This window comes from Kogia breviceps, chromosome 1 (assembly GCF_026419965.1).
Source record: "Kogia breviceps isolate mKogBre1 chromosome 1, mKogBre1 haplotype 1, whole genome shotgun sequence".
In the NCBI taxonomy this organism is placed as follows: domain Eukaryota; kingdom Metazoa; phylum Chordata; class Mammalia; order Artiodactyla; family Physeteridae; genus Kogia; species Kogia breviceps.
Window position 1 is genome coordinate 190,826,098 of NC_081310.1, and position 18,413 is coordinate 190,844,510.

At 50.6% G+C, this 18,413-nt stretch overlaps 1 protein-coding gene across 6 annotated transcripts in view; it reads right to left on the reverse strand.

Annotated features, from left to right (window-relative positions):
- FHAD1 (forkhead associated phosphopeptide binding domain 1) overlaps nucleotides 1-18,413 on the reverse strand; it is a 140,226-nt gene that overhangs the window by 31,125 nt on the left and 90,688 nt on the right. For 4 of the 6 annotated variants that reach the window (XM_067017010.1, XM_067017007.1, XM_067017012.1 and 1 more), the window contains 5 exons: nucleotides 17,004-17,074; nucleotides 15,225-15,377; nucleotides 12,277-12,384; nucleotides 5,153-5,260; nucleotides 438-611 (listed from right to left, as the gene is read on the reverse strand). In XM_067017010.1, the coding sequence (XP_066873111.1) occupies nucleotides 438-611; nucleotides 5,153-5,260; nucleotides 12,277-12,384; nucleotides 15,225-15,377; nucleotides 17,004-17,074 (614 nt within the window). The remainder of the gene's footprint in view (nucleotides 1-437; nucleotides 612-5,152; nucleotides 5,261-12,276; nucleotides 12,385-15,224; nucleotides 15,378-17,003; nucleotides 17,075-18,413) is intronic. The other 2 variants (XM_067017008.1, XM_067017009.1) reach the window with 2 other exon arrangements.

Here is an 18,413-nt window from a genome sequence, read left to right on the forward strand (position 1 = left end):
TTAACGTCTGAGGAATAGTCGCTGATCCCTAAATTCTGGGGCTGCTCAGTGCTTCAGCCTGATCCTGTGAGGACCCCGAATTACAACATCTTAGAAGACCCTGGACAGAGGGCGTCATCATAGCTTCTGTTTACTTTTTATACTAAACTAATGCTTCCCAACAGAGGGTGATTTTACCCTGCCAGAGATATTTGGCAAAGTTGGAAGACAGTTTTGGTTGTCACAACGGGGGGAAGGGTGCCGCTGGCATCTCGTGGGTACAGACCAGGGATGCTGCTACACATCCTATAATGCACAGGACATGAGAAAGAGTTACCCCACCCAGAACATGAACAGTGCAGAGGCCGAGAACCCCTGGTCGAAACCACGCATCCTCATGGCATCGTGATCTTGCATTGAAGGGAAAATTCTCCCGTCCCCAGAAGGCATTGACTTACCATTTTCATCTTGGCAGTTTCCAGTTCAGCTAATGTTTCACTTAATTTCATGGTGAGGCTCTCTGCTTTTAGACTTTCAGCCGTCTTTGTTTTCTGAGCCTTTTCTACCATGGCCAGTGCATCATTTAATTTATTATTTAAAATGTCTTCTTTTTGCATTTTAAAATCTATTTCCTAGACAGACAGCAAACATCAAATTAACAGAAATTCAGGTATAAATATTTACCCTAGCCTCCCCCTCCCCTGCTTCCAGAGAGGAGGTGACCTCTGTTCTGGTATTGTTCTGTTGATCCTTTTCAAGTCCAAAGTCCATGCTTTCTCTGGAAGGTTCCAATGATTACAGAGCTCTTTTTTTATATGCAGCTGAGATCTGTCTACTTGAGATTTCTGGTCTCTGAGCTCAGTTCTGTCACCTGGAGCTCATTGAACAAGTTTTATTTCTCTTTTATGAGAAAGCCTTTTAAATATTTGAGGAGGGCTGTCATGTCTCTGCCTAAATCTATTTTCCAGGATAAATGTGCCAAGTTCCTTCACCCCTTCGTCACAGGACCTGCCTTCAGGACACTCCTCCATCTTCCTCTGTGGCTTCGGCCCTGGGATGACCTCCCCTCGTCCCGTGGGGCCCCGGCAAGATTGGACTCTGGTCGCCATGTCCTCAACACCTTCTCCCTCCACCTGGGACCCAGTCTTCCTGTCTTTGTCAAAATTCTACTCTCCTCCTTGGGTCCCTGCTCCAACACCGTGGAATGTGGGGCTTCGTGACAGGCACTGTGCTGGGGCCGGACGGACTTTATTAATTTGACTTCATTTTTTAGAGCAGTTTTGGGTTCACAGTAAAACTGAGCAGAAAGGACAGAGTTTCCATGGAACTCCTGCCCCATCCCATGCACAGACCCCTCCGCTGTCAGCATCCCCACCGGACTGCTACATTTCTCACACTGACGGACCTGCCTCCACACATTATAAGCACCCAAAGTCCACGGTTTACGTTAGGGTCCACTCTTGGTATTGCACATTCTGTGGGTTTGGACAAATGTACAATGACATGTGTCCACCATTAAAGTGTCATACAGAATAGTTTGACTGCCCTAAAAACCCTACGTATTCTCTCTGTTCACCACCACTCCCCTAACCAATCCCTGATCTTTCTGCTGTCGCCATAGTTTTGCCTTTTCCAGAATGTCATACGGTCGGAATCATACTGCATGTATAGCCTTTTCATGAACATTATTTAATCCAATCTAAAATATATTCCTGAGGTGCAGTGCTGGGCGTTCCCAGACTCCGTTGGGGGCAGTGAAAACTCGGAAGACCTTTCTGGAGGGTCGTTTGGGAACGTGTATCACGAGCCTGAAAATGCTCATATCCTGTGACCCAGCGATTCCACTTTGGGAGATGTATCTTAAGGATATAACGACACACGCGCGCGAAGCCCGGTGCGAGGGGCTGTTCAGCTAAGCATTTTTTTACTTCAGTGAAAGTGAGAAACAGCCCAGTGCCTGAGGGTAAATGAATCGGGGTTCACCCAACACAGTGCAAACCCAGGTCATCCTTTACTGGCAGCTGGCAGAAGAAAGTTCAACGACATGTGGACATACTTGCAGTATATAAAGTCAATACACAGCGCGCACAGTGTAACAGTGTAAATCACTTTGTAACAAATCGGTATTTGTCGATCAACATATAGCTGGTCCGGAAGGAATCACATCAAAATGTCACTAGGGGTAACTCTGATCCGTGGAATCATGAGTGATTTTCCATAGTTTTCAGAATTTCTAGAGCAAACAGGTGCTCCTCTTACACTTGGGAAAGGAAACTGATTTTTTTTTTTTTTTTTTTTCGGAAACAAAACAAAACATGATTCTCATCATGTGATGCCTGCAAGCCTCATATGGGAGAAGCTTCATTCTCTCGGTACCGTCCCTGAACCCTCTGTGTTCTTATCTGGGATCTTGACGTGGTCGTTACTGTTGAGAAATCCCATTGCTGACGGCGTGCAGACCTGGCTGAAGGAGGCGCTCCCTGGGGTCAGTGGCAGGTACACCTCAGAGCAGCGACACTCCAGCTGTGCCGGAGAATCCACAACAAACTGAGATGGCTTTGCTGATGGGTCAGAACACGCTGCCTGCCATCGTGGCTCCTTGCCAGCTACTCAGCAGCTTACTCAAGTTCAGTGTTCCGGCGGGTCCGAGTTAACTTTTCTTCTCCCCTCTCTCCTCTTTCTCTCACATAACTCCTGTTTTTACCGGTGTAGATGAAATCAGTCTTTCGAATGCTCTTCCCTGTGTATGAGTAAAACAGCATGCAAACAAGCAACTCTATGTCTGAGTGGGTCTTTGACCTTGTACTTCCTTGGTCTTTCATGGTAAATGGGGAGTCCCTGGGGCAGAGCCCCGTTTCTCCTCGTCTGGTGTGATGCCACCAGCCTGCCTTGAAGGTTGTTGCGAGACCGTGCCTTCTGGTGTCACTGTTGTTTTCTCCAAGGTTGTTGTTGACACGCTGTTGGTTGCATTATAGAGTCTCCTCTGTGGAGGAGACGTGCTCTCTGGGTCCAGCACCCAGAATGGTCTCATTTCCAGGAGCACTTGGTCCAGTTTTGCTTGTGAACTACACAACCTTTCACTGTAACTGCTGGAATAAAAACTGTGACCCAGGGCTTCCCTGGTGGCGCAGTGGTTGAGAGCCTGCCTGCCGATGCAGGGGACGCGGGTTCGTGCCCCGGTCCGGGAAGATCCCACATGCCGCCGAGCGGCTGGGCCCGTGAGCCATGGCCGCTGAGCCTGCGCGTCCGGAGCCTGTGCTCCGCTACGGGAGAGGCCACAGCAGTGAGAGGCCAGCATACTGAAAAAAAAAACCCCCACACACACGCACAAAAACTGTGACCCATTCATTGATTTCATAATACACACTTTTTTTTTTTGCATAAGTCTCATTCCTAATCCATTTTCTGCCCTGAATAATCTACTTAAAAATTATAATTTCTCCTTTTCTCCTACCCCTAATTGAAGTACTGTGTGGAGGAGCCATGGTGAATCACTGGGGAACAAGGCTATGTGTAGAGATGGCCCCTCCTGGGCTCTCTCGCGGCCTGCAGTGTCCGCCTGCCCACGGGGACTCCTGCACAGGTGCACCAGCGCAGAGCTGACAAGTCTTGCGTCACTTCACCCAGCTCTGCTCTGCTTCCTCTGGAGATGCTCCAATTGGTCCAGGCCCCTCTTAAAGTGGTGCCCGGGACTGATATGTAATCCAGATGTGCTTCACTGGCACTAGTCTTCCTGGAGTAGCCTTGTTCCAAGAGCACCAGCTCCACTTGGGCTGCTGGTTATGCAGATTCAGATTCCTGAGTCCACCCTACAGACAGTGAATCAGAATCTCTGGGGGTGAAGCCCCGGGATCGGGCATTTAAAACAACCCCCCCAGGGGACTTCCCTGGCGGTCTGGTGGTTAGGACTCCACGCTTCCACTGCAAGGAGCATGGGTGTGATCCCTGGTTGGGGAACTAAGATCTCGCATGCTGTGCGGCGCAGCCAAAGAAAGAAAAAGAAGACGAAGAAAAAAATTACCCCCCATTGATCCTATGTATGCTAATATTTGGGAACCTTTCTTTGAAGAAAACGATCTGAGATCGATGTGAATAGACTTAAAGATCTGTTTAGTCCCATCTGGTCTATTTATTTATTTATTTGGCTGCATTGGATCTTTGTTGCGGCATGCAGGATCTTTCGTTGCAGTGGAAGGGCTCTTCGTGACGGCGTGCGAGCTCCTCTCTAGTTGTGGCGCATGGGCTCTAGCGTGTGCGGGCCCAGTTGCCCTGCGGCATGTGGGATCTTAGTTCCCCGACCAGGGATCGAACCCGCGTTCCCTGCATTGGAAGGCGGATTCTTAACCATTGGACCACCGTGGAAGTCTCAGCCCCATCTGGTATTGAAAATCCTTTGAAATTGTATTTACCTGTATTTAAATTTAACCCACTATTGTCAGGTTGTGTGTTTATCATATGCCTTGACTTTTGAGATACCGGCTTGCATGTGTGTGTGTGTGTGTGTGTGTGTGTGTGTGTGTGTGTGTGTGTGTGTGTGTCTTGTACTGCTGGGACCCAGGAGGGGTGAATTCAGTCCTCCAGCTTGGAGGTTCCCAAGAAGACAGGGTCCTGTGCAACAACTTCTGCTTCTACTGCACCTCCTACTCCCAGTAATAATCGTAAACGTGGTTTGATTATGAAGGCGATGATAGCGATGATGACAGATTCTGGTGGAGAAATAGCACCAAGGCGATCAGACATTCAGGCATCTATATCCTGCCGCCCCCTCTGTGACCCCGGGCAGCTGAGCCTACACCAAGCTCAAGGATAGAGAGAGGAGGGGGTGATGATGAGAAGTCCTAGAGTCAGGTAGTCCTGGGTTCAGATTCTGCCCCTCCACTTCCTGGCTGTGAGATAATAATAATAATAACGACAACAACAATAATAAAACGTGCAGCATTCACTGAGTGCCGGGTGCTTGTCTCTGTGGATGTTAGCAATCAAGCCTCACAACTCCATGAGGTCGATCTATTGGATCATCTGTATTTCATCAGTGGGGAAACCAAGGCACAGAGGTGGCGACTCCTGCCTCACGTCCCGCAGCCAGGGGCTGGCACAGGTAGGATCTGAACCCAGACCGCCGGCCCCCAGAACCTGGTGCTCCTCCATGTCTTTTCCTCTTTGAGGCTCATACCTCCTTCTGCTTGGTGATGCGGTTCTCCAGATCTTGCACCTTTTTCTTTTCCTTCTCCACGGCCTCCTCCGCTTTGTGTTTCTCATAGGCGATGCTGCTCTCTGAAATCTGGAAGCCAACAACAAGCGGTCTGAGGGTGTGTGCACGAGAAAGGAAGGGAAGTGACACGGCAAGGCGAAGCCAGGATTAGTAATCGCTGACACCGGTGAGTCAGGGTTTGGGAGCGAGAGCTCAAGGGATGGGATGCTCGCTGGAGAGAGAGGTGAGAAGGGTGGTGTGCCCGGCATGGTGAGAACCCGCGAGTCACGTCTTGGTTAGTTGTGTCCTTAAAAGAGAGTTATTCGTCTTTCAGGATTTCTGGGCTGGTGTTCAGGAAGTGACAGGCTGGTGAGTGTTCAGTTCAAGGCATTTGGCGCTGAGCCACGAACTAAACTACTGAACGGACAGGTGATGGCACCAGTGGGGTCCCTTGTTGGGAAGTACCTGGCTTCTTGGGAGGTGGGGCAGGAGAGGCAAAGGGCAGGGGTGGGGGGTGGGGGGCGGGAGGGGGTTGGGGGAGACACCTCCTGTGCCAGCGGGCCTGACGCCTGTGGCTTCAAAGGACACTGGCGGTCTCTCTCCAGCCTACAAAGGCTTGGGTCCAGAAATCGAAGCCCAGGACAGTTTGGGACTGAGAACATATACCCCACAGATATGGTGATGGGGAGGGGACCGGAGCCCAGCCTCAACTACACAAGCCCCAGGAGGGAAACAGCAAGAGTAGGGTCGAGAAACTCTATTTGCAGTTGTTGAAACTCTTGGAGTTATGCCTCCCGTACAAATATAGAGTTCACAAGAACGACATTTTAATGAAATAAATAATTTATATATGCATAAACAAAAGACTGGAAAGCTATGTACCAAAATATAAATAATGGCTATTTGGGGCGAATTGAGATGATGGTAATTTATATTTTCTTGTTTTCACTGGTTTGTACCTTCTAAATTTTCTTTAGTGAACATGCATTATTGGGTAAAAAGAAAAACTACTGACATTGTTATACTTTGGGGGTGGGTGGCCTTGCTGCTCTAGCATTGCGTCCTGGGCCTCCATCCCCCCTGCCCTGCTCTGCACGCGGGCCTCCCCGCCCCACCTGGGCTCTGACTCTCCTCCCTGCATGGGCTTGGCATTTTCCCACTGCCAAGTCTGCCTAAGGCTGTCCAGACCCCACCCTGCCAGTCTGCGTCCTGCCTGACGTAAGAGGCCACATGCCCCGAGGGAGGGCGCCCTCCCTTCTCTTCTTCTGCGCCGCTTGGCAAATTACAAATGAAAATGGTGATGATGACACTGCCCTCTCTCTAAATTCTGCAACACGAGCGCTGAACGCGAGCCCCCAGGTGGCCTCTACGCCCCATTTTGCGAGTGAGGACGCGGAGGCTGTAGGTGAGGAATTGAGAGGATGAGTAATGCGTCAAGGTCACACCATCAGGAAGCGGTGGTGCCAGTTCAGATGCCAGTGCCCTGCCCTAGCCATCCTGCCGCCTGGCTTCTGGACCTTGCCTGAGCTGTCCTCCTGATTCCAACCCCACCCTACCTGGAGGCAGGAGACATGCTCGTGCATTCAAACGTAGACTGACACAGAGTCTGCCTCCCTGCTCAGCAGGAGCCCACACTCTAAAACCCCACCCCTGGCCCATCTGTATAAGGGCTGATCTGGGGACAGCTGTGACCACAGTTTGGGTTCTCCCCCTTAACAAGGCTCGCTCTGTGTCGGAGCTCCCTCGCCCTGTGTGGGCTCTGACCTCACTTCCCTGCAGGGGCTGGCACAGTCTCACTCCCAAGGTCTTTGCTTGACTGTCCAGCCCCCATATCCCGCCACGCACTCCATCCTCCCCACCCGACCGGGACTCTGACCTCACCTGTGGAGGTGCTTCGCAATGAATGCACGGACTCCTCGAAACAAACCTCTGTCACTACACCCACATGAGAGATGGGGGCACAGAGAGGGCAAGGGGCTTGCCCAGAGTCACACAGCATGTTAGGGCAGAGCTGGAATTGGGACCAGAATCGACGCTTTTAGCCCACCCAGCTCTGCTGCCATGCCTCGCTTCGCCTACTCTGTGTCTCCCTCCGGCTTTCTTCCTCTGACCCCTCATTTGGCTTCCATCTTGTTCCAGCTTGATTTCATTCTTCCCGTCCTGCCCCCGTCCCTCTGGCTAACTCCGGTCCCCCTCCTTTGCACTTGGGAGCCCTGACCTAGTGGCGTTCTCTTCCCACAGACGTTCCCGTGGTGTTGCGTCCGCCCTCCGGTTCTTACTCAAAGGCACCTCCTTGGAGAGGCCCTCCCCGCCGGCGGCCACTCTCTAACCCACCGTGGCTTTGTCTGCCCCGCAGCCTGTGGCTCTGGAGTCACCTGTGTTTGGTTACATGGTTGTCTGTCCTCCGCCCTAGAGTGGGGGGGCATGGCTGTGGTCCGTCTAGTGCTCTGCAGTATCCCTGACTCCCAATCAGTTCTGGCACGTGGTAGGTACTCGGTAAATATTTGCAGGTGGATGAATAAAACGGAATTAAACAATTCACTGAGTCACCAGCGTTGTTTCTGGAAGTCCCACGAGGGCCGGCACATGTCTGTGTGTCCCTCTGTCCCTAGAGTCCGGCTCCTGGAGATGCCATCACAGGTCACTGAGGGCATGGCCACCTGGCCTCCTGGCTCCGGAGAGCCCTTCTTTGACTTTCAGGGCAGGACTCGGGCATTCACCCCTCCTCTAAGCCTTGGGACCTGCCTTTCACGGCGGCTCCGGGCAAGTGAGGCTGCTAAGCCCAGTTCCCGGGCTGGTGGCAGTGGATGTCACTGGCTCGGCCTTGGCCTGGCACTTAGACACCCCTTCCCCCTCCCACATCACCCTGTCCTTGAGGGTGTACTTCTCGTCTGTTCCAGAAGGCACTGACCCCTGTCGCTTATTTGATGTGACCACCGTGTGAGCAGGTTGTGTACCGTCTACTCCATCTTACTCTGCAATGTTTGTGTCTCTATCTGTCCATCGGCCCAGGGAGGGTCTACTTTGGAGTCTACGAAACTAGGAGGCTGGAGCCAGGAGGGTGTTTTCCTACTGTGCCCACGCTGGGTGCATCATAAATACCTTTCGATGAGGAGGAGGATGCTGGCTGAGGGACTGAGCCAGACTCCACCCCAGGGCGTCTCCCCTGGAGTACATCTCCTTCCCTAGGTAGTTGGCCAGCAGTGCTTTAGGAGATGGCCCTCTGTGTGCGAGTGCAGTTCCAAGTACTTAATATACACTAACTAACTTAATCCCGCGAGGCAGGGACTGCATCCCTCCCCGTGTTACAGATGAGGAAACTGACGCACAGGAGGTTAGGTGATCTGCCCTACGGTCATACAGCTGGTGAGTCCTACGATGTGATATCGGCCACTCTGAACGGAGGCACTGCTCCCCACCTGCCCGCTTTACCACCTGCTCTACATCAGGGCACCGAAACACAGCCTCACATCTGGTTCTGGAGCTCCTTCCAAAGGGCTTTTGGCTGCCACCGCCCAATTTCTTTCTCTCTGCTCCTCATACCTCCTTCTGCTGGGTTAAGTGGTTCTCCAGATCTCGCACTTTTCTCTTTTCTGTCTCTAAGGCTTCCTTTGCTTTTCTTTTCTCATGGGCAATGCTGCTCTCCAAAATCTGAAAATCAATGACCAGTCTTTTTGGTTGCCTGCACATTTAGGGGGAAAATTGCTAATAACGATGATACTAATTATAGTGACGGTAGCGCAAACGTTGGGGGTTGGTCTTCCGTGCCAGGGCCCAAGGCCAGCGCTTCTCACCCACGTCACTCTCACGGCAACCTCATCAGAGAAGTGAGTGTCTCCATTTAACAGATGAGGAAACTAAAGAAGGGAAAATTGGTGAGGGTGCGGGGACCATGAAGTTTGTTAGTGGTGAGGCCAGAACTGAACCCCTCACATCGCCTGTGGGTGGAGGCCCTGGCAGGGAGCCAGCGAGCAGAGGCGACCAATCCTGTCTTATTTCAGAGTCTGAGCTCTTATCATTGTGCCAGGCAGCCTCTGTGATAAGAAGGAGAAGAATCTCATTAATAATGGAATTTCCCATTGTTGAAATAAATCTCGGAAAGACAATCAGGTTTCTAGAGGAGGGCAGTGTATTGAATTAATGAGCCACACAGAACAATCTCTAGGAGGGGTCGGGGCAAAGCTCACAAGGGACGCTCTGAGAGGACGCGAGCTCGGGCTGTGATTGGTATTTAGTGCCGCAGTCAGGGAATTTCATCTAGGAAGCAGCCTGCTGATAAGCCGTTCAGTTAAATGGTTTATGCAAACGGCAGAAGGCTAGAAGTTGCCGGTAAGGCCCGTTTCTAGTCACTGCAAGAAAGGGCACCTCATATTCATCATCATTATGTTAAAAAAAAAAAAGGGGGGGCTTCCCTGGTGGCGCAGTGGTTGAGAGTCCGCCTGCCGAGGCAGGGGACACGGGTTCGTGCCCCGGTCCGGGAGGATCCCGCGTGCCGCGGAGCGGCTGGGCCCGTGAGCCATGGCCGCTGAGCCTGCGCGTCCGGAGCCTGTGCTCCGCAACGGGAAAGGCCACAACAGTTACAGGCCTGCGTACCGCAAAAAAAAAAAAAAAAAAAAAAGAAGGGCACCTCAACTCTCAGACAGGTTGTGTTTTAAACACCAGCTTGGCAGATGCCTGGAATTTGGAACACGGTTTCCATTACAGCGGGTGGTTAGGGTCCGAGATTAGCCTGCAAAAATATCTAATCCATAATATGGAGGAAATACTACACATTTTAATATATTTTGCAGTGAAAAGCAGTTTAAAAGACGCCAACGCTCAGCTGTTCCAATACCAGCCCTCAACGAAGCAGAAGAGCAGTAACATCACAGGCGCCTGGCGTCTCCCATGAGACGTGAGGGAGCCCAGCGTCTGAGGAGGGTTTCAGGCTACGACATTTTCCTGCTCCACTGAGCCTGATCTCACGTCTACGCTTTGCTGTAGAGCAAAGCGGGACTTTGCTCTCGGCAGCCCCTCTGCAGCCGAGACGGGCGCTACGCACTACAGGGAAGGCTGTCCTCGTACAACTCACGCCCAGGTCCCGTCCCCCTGGGCCACTTTCCTCCCACGCTCCTGGGCAGGTCATGGGAATTAACCTTTAACGTTACCTCCAAACCCTCATGATGACCTAGTGAAAATGACTGTTTGAGGTTGATCGAAGTGTGTGTCTGGGATTTTAATCTCAGGTTCCCCTGACAAGAAGCCACGGAGAGGTCCTGCCGGGAGAAGTGGGCTGGCGCTGTCCTAGGCCTGGGTGACCCGGCCACAGACATGGGGCTGTCCACCACCAGGCTTTCCTTAAATCTCCCTCCTGAAGTGCCCCGTGACCTCGAGATCTCTAAAATCAAGGGGCTTCCCCATCTTTGTGCTGATGACCTCTCAGTGGCATTTGGCCGCCGTGAACCCCTGTGACACCCTCCTCCTCCTCGCCACCCCTGGAGAAATAACTCAGGACCAGGTACTGACACTGTTTATACAGGCCTGCAGAGCACAGCTGCGCCGGAGACCTGAGTGAGACCCAACACATAAACACTTTCCCTCTCTGGATCGGCTCAAATGGCATGGGCCCTGCCCACCAGGCTCCCTATTTCTCCCTCTCTGGTGGGTGGGCCAGGGTTTCCCTCTGAGGAGTAGGGATGCAGTGGGGGGTTGTTGGAGGCAAGTGCGTAAACAGAAGTGGAAGTACAGTGATTGATAGTATTAATAGCTACCATTCTTTGAGTGGTGATTCTGGGTCAAACACTTTAGTGTACATTATCTCTAATCTCCACAGCCATCCTTTAAAGAAGGTAGCTATTGAGCCAGTAAGTAGCCCAGCCAGGCTGCAACGCCTGCACTCCTCACTCCTCTGCGCTGCCCCAGGACTGAAGCGCTAATGAAAACATTCTGTAAAAAAGACTCAGGGATCTGAGGGTGACCACGAGGTAAGTATGAGTGGACACTGTAATAGGGCTTTTCCAAAAGCCATTTTGGACACATCCATAGAAGTACAACATCTTCAATGAGGGGGAGAAGAGTCCTGCTCTAGGCCACCAAATGCTGGAGAACTGTGTCCAGGTTTGCTTACAAAAGCTTTAGGAAGCACACAGATGATGGGTTGCAAACTCAGATGCCTACAGGGGCTCGACAGTTACCCAAAGTGAAGTGGGTTGTGTGTAAGGCAATAGGGAATGGCGAGGACTGTGGCAAACTTCTGCTACTTGGGTCCACTCCGGCCCGTTTTTGCCAAGTGGACAGGAGGGACAGATTTCCCAACTTTTCAAGAGAGGATGGAAATCTGGATTTCTCAGTATATTTTATGAATTCAAGATAAAACACTATAGGACCAAACATAACATGTCTGCAGGCCCTTTTCAGCCAGTGAGCTGCCCATCTGTGACTTCTGGAACACAGAGCAGCTCAGAGGAGCGGAACAAGGCCATGCTCCAGGACGGTGAATGGCACTTGGGTCTGGAGAGGAGCAGGTGCCTCTCTTTTCAAGCACCTATAAAAGGTTATTCTGTGGAAGAGAAAGTATTCAATAGACGGGTCTTGCAGGAGCCCGGGGGGCGGGTGGAGGATTGAAACCCTTCTGGGAGAAAGTCTGAGTCAATTCAACCGAAAGGAAGAATGTTCTGCCAGCCCAAGGCATCAACACTGGGATGGACTGCCCCAGGCTGCAGAAAATGCCTTGGTGGTGGAGCTGAAGGCTGGATGGCTTTAGGATGTTGTTGGAGGATACACGCAGCCCTGAAGTCCCACGATCCTGTAATTCCTCCATTTTTGTGATTTGGGATACAATCTCTGCGCAGAAAATGCTCATGTCACCAGTCCCAACTTGTCCCCTATCTAAGGCTGTCTTTTACGCTGTTTACAATTTTTCCAACTAGTTGTGAAGGCCACGGCTGTAGGGTTCTCTCCTAGAGTCCCCCTTGCTTCTTCCCAGACTAGCTGAGCCCTCCCAAGGACAAATCACTCTAGGAAACTCTGCCACGCGCTTCTCCCCATCATCTGTGGTTCTAAACTTCTTCCATTTGGCCCTCAAGCCGGATTTGGGCTGGAGCCAACTATCTCCCCGAGCTGCGTACCTCCTTCTGGCGGGTTAAGCGATTCTCCAGCTCTTGGACTTTGCTCTGTTCTTCTTCTAATGCTTCCTTCGCTCTGCTTTTCTCCTGAGAAATGGTTTCCTCCAAAGCCTGAAAGTCATGACTGTTGTTTAATAGACGTGGTTACCATAGTAGGAATCTGGACTCTGTACCAGGCACTGTGCTGATGAACTCTTTCACTTCTCACAACAACCCCACAGAAAACTGTGGGCAGTATAGTTAGGGGCTAAGAGTATGGGGTCTGGAGTAGGTAGGCCCAAATTAGAGCCTCCGGCTGATCCTTCCTAGATGTATAGTCTTGGGCAAGTGAGAAGCTTTAGAAGCCTCAGTTTCCCTATCTGTACAATGGGGACAGTAATAGTGCTTCCTGCATTGGGTTGATGTGAGGAGCAGATGAGATGATGAACATGAAATACTTGTCACATGATAACTCTTCACTAGTAAAGATCAATCAGTTCTTCTGCCATTTCGACTTTGCAAAGGAGGAAACAGGCTTAGAGGGATTAAGGAATCTGTTCAGTTTACTAGTAAATCACATCAACAGGAGTTTGAACCCTGGTTCCTTTGACCCTAGAGCCAGGAGTTGGCAAGCTATGGCATCTGGGCCATATCTGGCCTGCTGCCTGCTTTTTTGTAAATAAAGTTTTATTGGCATCCCTCCATGCTCATCGTGGGTTGCCTACAACTTCCCCTGCACTGCGACAACAGAGCTGAGAAGCCACAACCGAGACCACACGACCCGCAAAACTGAAAATAGATGCTATCTGGCTCTTCACGGAAAAAGTTTGCTGATCCCTGATTTAAACCATTAGCGTGTGCACAAATCAGAGGACTGCTGCTAACAGATCATAATAAAAAAAAGAAGGTTAGCGCCATAAGGGAACCTAGAATTTCTTACCATTGAAACAGAGTCCTCAGACAAGTTAGGACTCGTGAGGAGCTTAATGAATGAATTCTGACAAACAGAATTTTTAGAAAGGGTGGGGGTGATGGTGTCATGTGGTATGAGGGAGGTTCATTTAAAATCGGGGCACCTGACACTCGAGTCTGGAGCAGTCCTTTCAGATGAGTCCCTGGGGTCAAGCCGATCAACGTGCTTGTCTGGGGAAGGATGACCCTCGACAGAACAACAGTGGACATAAGCAGCGGTGCTCTGTCTTGGTGGGTCCCTGGCATCGCGTCCCGCTCTGCACGGGCTGGTGTGCGCTCTGAGGTGTGTTGTGATTAAAGGGAGGTTGATGTCAGCCCTTGAAACCCTGTATCTGTCGGAATCGATGTTACAAATGGGCGTCTGGAAGGCCCAGGCCGGTGTCCAAGGTGACGCTGAACGTGCCGGGGCTGCAATACTGTACATCCACAGTGGGAACAAGTCAAACCAAAGTTAAAACTAAGATAAGACTTTTGGCAAGGGAGAAAAATCAGAGAGGAGGGAGGAAACAGGCGGAGAGTCTGGGGAAGATTTCTAGGTTCTTTCTGGTTTTATTTCCCTCTCTATGGAATGGCACTGGCTTCTTCTATGTCCAATTGCCCTTCTGGAGGGAGCTGCCTTGATTTAAGGCTGTTAATAATACCTTTATGTGGCTCACAGGTGATTTTGGTCAGGTGGTTCCTCCTTTTAAATCTTTTATTTCACAAAAGGCAGAAAGGCAGAGAAAGAGGCAAACAGGAGAAGAGGTAGCAGGGCATGAACTAGAGGATGAAAGGGAACGGGCAGAGGTCTTTGCCTCTTGGAGAGGTCTGGAGAGTGGGTCTGTGTGACAGAGAAGGACGGTCCAAGCAGGCAGTCACCAAGCTTCCCCTGGTGAGGGTGGAGGAAATGGCAGGTCCGGTCCTTCTCAGGGGAAGAAAGGAGGTGCTGGGGGGGAGTTGGGGTCCAGTGGATCTGGTGCTGCTGTCTTGAGGTGGGTGGAGGAGGGGCAGCACGTAGTGGCCCTCCACCGTTGGCTGCACGTTGGAACCACCGGGGAGAGTTTACCAATCCCAGTGCCTGAGCCACACCCTCACCCCAGTTAGGTCAGAACCTGGGGGTGGGATGGGGGGAGGGGTACAAGGCATTAGTATTTTTTAATCTTTTAGGTGACAAAAGTGCAGCCAAAGTCATGAGCCACTGATCTAGGATGATGGCGACCGAGGTAGTTAAACTCATGGCGGGTCCCTGGATATCCGAAAGGGCCAACTCAAGGACAAGGATGAGAATCAGCCCATTATCTGCAGTTTCCCAGCTTTCTCCTGAGATTCTGATTCAGTGGGTCTGGGGTGGGGCCCAAGAACCTGTATTTTTCACCAGCGTCCAGGTGGTTCTTATCGGCCAACTTGGGGAAAACCTTCCTCTAAGACTTTGTGGCTGAAAATGTAGTCTGCAGAGCTGTGACATCAGTATCAGCTGGGAGCTGGTCAGAAATGCAGAATCCCAGGCTGCCCCCTGAGACCTGCTGAGTCAGAATCTGCATTTTAACAACATCCCCATGTGATCCGTGGACACCCTTGAGTTGAGAGGCGCTACTGTAAAGTATCCTCTAATTGGCTGGTTTCTGGAAAAGTAAGTAGCAGTTTTGGCCATGTGTTTCCCCTGATACGTGTGAAGAAAAAGCAGAAGACTGAAATACTATTGGTTGGTCTTGCACACACTTAGACACAAACCAGGACCTGCAGCAACGGCTGGGATTTGCATCCATAAAATCAGCTGCAGCATATAAACAAAGTACCATTTCTAGACATTTCAATAACCTTGCCTCTTCAAGTTGATCTCTGAGTTTTAGCACTCAAGCTTCATGTTAATTCCTCCTACATCATTCACCCTCTTTAATTAATTTAGTTCCCAACAAGGAGTTGCTGAGATTTCTCCACCTAAGTACGCGCCCTCTGTTTCTCAGAGGAAAGCCCATTTCATCGGTTTCCAGTAGTAAAGAGAAGGATGGGGACCATCTTACCGATTTCTCTTCCATTAGCCGCTTGACTCTGGCTTTCAGCTTCCCCTCTTGCTGTAGCCTTTCCTCGGTCAGCTTCTCTTTCTCTGCCAGATGCTGCTGTAACTTTTCTTGCAGCAAATACTGCTGAGTTTCCTGAGAACTGTTGATCTTGATCTGAAATGAGGGGAAGGGAAACTGCAGCTGATGGGGGCCAGGACTAAGGCGGGAGTCATTTCCGTTACCTTTGGGGGCGGGACAAAGGTTCACGAAACTTTCTTCAAAACACAGAAAAATGATGCCTAGCTTAGTAGCTAGTAGGGAAGTAGTAGAGCAATGTGGTTAAGAGCTCAGACTCTAGATCTAGATAGAATCTCAGCTCTAGTTCTTTCTAGACACTTCTTCGTAGAGAAAATGAGGTTAATACTAGTATCTACCTCTTAGAGTTGTAAGAATGAGAGAATGATGGAAAGCTTTTAGCACAGTGTTTAGCACATAGTAGGTGCTCAGTAAATGGTAGTCAGACTTATTTGTTATTCTTTGCTGAATGTAAGAGAAAAAGCAGTGAGTTAGGGCCAGAAGGCCTGAGCTTTTGTCTTGATTCTTCCACCAACTAGCTGTGTGACGTTGAAACTGTCACCTAGCCTCTGAACGTCATTGTCCATCTCTGTAAAATAAGGAGAATGGACTAGATCAGGGGTTGGCAAACTACTGTCTGCAGGCCAAATTATGGACCACTGCCCATTTTTATCAATAAAATTCTTTGGAGCAGAGCATGCGTGTCACGCCCATTCATTTACATATGTCTACGGCTGCCTTTGCTCTACAACAGCTGGTCAGATAAGAGTGGCAGAGGCTTTATGTCCTGCAAAGCCTAAAATATTTACCATCTGGCCCTTTACAGAAGAAGTTTGCTGACCCCTGGACTAGATGGTCTTTGGGGTTGATCGTAATGGTGGTCCCAATATTTCACCCTTCCTCTATTCATATCTTTGGCTCTGTAACTTGCAGTGCCCACCCATGACACTGAACTCAGTCATGTGACTTGCTCCGGCCAATGGGATGTTGGCAGACATAACACAAGCAGAGGATTGGAAAGCACTCCATGATTGGGCCTGCTTTCTCTTCCCGATTTCTGCTTCCTCTGCTCGCGCCATGAGAACGTGCCCAGGCCAGCCTGCTGCAGGATCAGAGACACGTGGAACAGAGCACAGCTGCTCCAGCTGAGGCCAGCCTGTATCGACCAAGGTCCAGCCAACACCCAGACATGTGAGCAAGCCCATCCAAGACCAGTGGACCCACCTAGCGGCTGGCCCCAGATGTGTGATCAGTAGACAATAACTGTGGAACACTGCTAAAAGTGTTATGGATGTTTATTATACAGTATTAATACGGCAATAGCTACCAGAGAGATACAATCCCTAAGAATAATTTTGCCTCTGAAATGTTGACATTATGTAACTTTTGGTAATTCTGCTGCCTATACTGTGGCTAGCTGTCCTTCTTCCACTGCATTTAATAAAGAATTTTAAAGATCTGATGGCATTTAAATTTTTCTGGTTTTTGACAGAGGAAAACAAGCCTCCTTGCTCTCCTGGGAGATCTCAGCCACCCTGTCTGAAGCATTTCGTGTGCAAATGGAGGTATCATTTCACCTTTTGGAGGATGTGTGCTGACTACCTAACAGAGGAGAAACAGAGTTCAAATGCTCAGGGCTAGGTAAATTCTAAGGAGGAGATGAAACGAACTTTTGAAGTTCAAAAGTTTGAACTTTGAACTTTTTGAAGTTCAAAGAAAGATTACCTGAAGTTCCTGGGTCCGGCTTGAAATTTTTTTATAATGTTCCAGAAGGTATTTCAGATACAAAGACAATCCTTAAAGAGAGAAGCAAGAAGAAGGTAAGTATCAATTCAATTCACTTCCTTTGCTTTCTGAATAATGGCTTCACAGAGCTTGCCGACCGGGGGGTGAGGGCAACGCTGCCCTCGCGTCAAGGAAACGCGACTTGCCATCCACCTTGTGTTTTTAAAATTGTTGATCAGCTTCGTTTGGGCTCAAATCCAAGTTTCTTTTTGTGGGTGGACGATAAAAACCATCTGCAGAGCTCCTGTCGACGACGTGTGTGCTGTGTGCAGCACGTGAGCTGAGCAGGGGGTGATAGGAAGCCACTCGGTGTGAGAGACAAGGTCTAAGTGCCTGGGAGGAAACAGGCAGGGACTCCAGGTGGCGTGGAGATGATGGCTGAAGGAGTGGGGCAGTGTGAGGGTCCCAGAGGAGGCGCCATCATTCACCTGGAGTGATGACTGCTTAGCTGAGGACCCACTGGGCGTGCGCATTGGCGGGTATGCAGAGTTGGAGCGGATGGCGTTTCAGAATGGAAGACGTGGCCGGGTGAATGACGCCTCCCCCGCAAAGATGTCTGGGTCCTAATCCTTAGAGCCTATGGACGTTCCCTAACAGAGCAGAGGACCTTTGCAGATGTGATGAAGTTAAGGATCTTGAGGTGGGGCCTATCCTGGATTAGCTGGGTGGACCCAATATAGTTGCACGGGTTCTTACAAGGAGCAGACACAGGGAGTCTGACTACAGACAGACAGAGACGGTGATGTGACAGAAGCAGAGAGTTGAAGATGCTCCTCTGCCATGAGCCAGCGAAAGCGGGGAATTTTTTTTTTTTTTTTTTTTTTTTCGCGGTACGCGGGCCTCTCACTGCTGTGGCCTCTCCCGTTGCGGAGCACAGGCTCCGGACGCGCAGGCTCAGCGGCCACGGCTCACGGGCCCAGCCGCTCCGCGGCACGTGGGATCTTCCCGGACCGGGGCACCAACCCGTGCCCCCTGCATCGGCAGGCGGACCCCCAACCACTGCGCCACCGGGGAAGCCTGAAAGCGGGGAATTTTTATTTCCTCGCCTTTTCCAATCTCTCGACTGGAAAAGGCGAGGAAACGGATTGTTTCCTAGAGCCTCCAGAAGGAAGCAGCCCCTTGCCTTTACCTTAGCGAAACTGATTTTGGACCTTTGGCCTCCAGAACTGTAAAAGAATAAATAGGAGTTGTGTTAAGCCCCTGAGTTTGTGGTAATTTGTTAGAACAGCCATAGGAAACTACTATGGGGCGTGAAGGCAGGAGGCAGGATGAGAGGTGGGGAAATGCAGTGCATGTTCCGGAAGAGGGTGGAGCTTAACCGGGGTAGAGCAGATGATGCGGGAGGGGAGG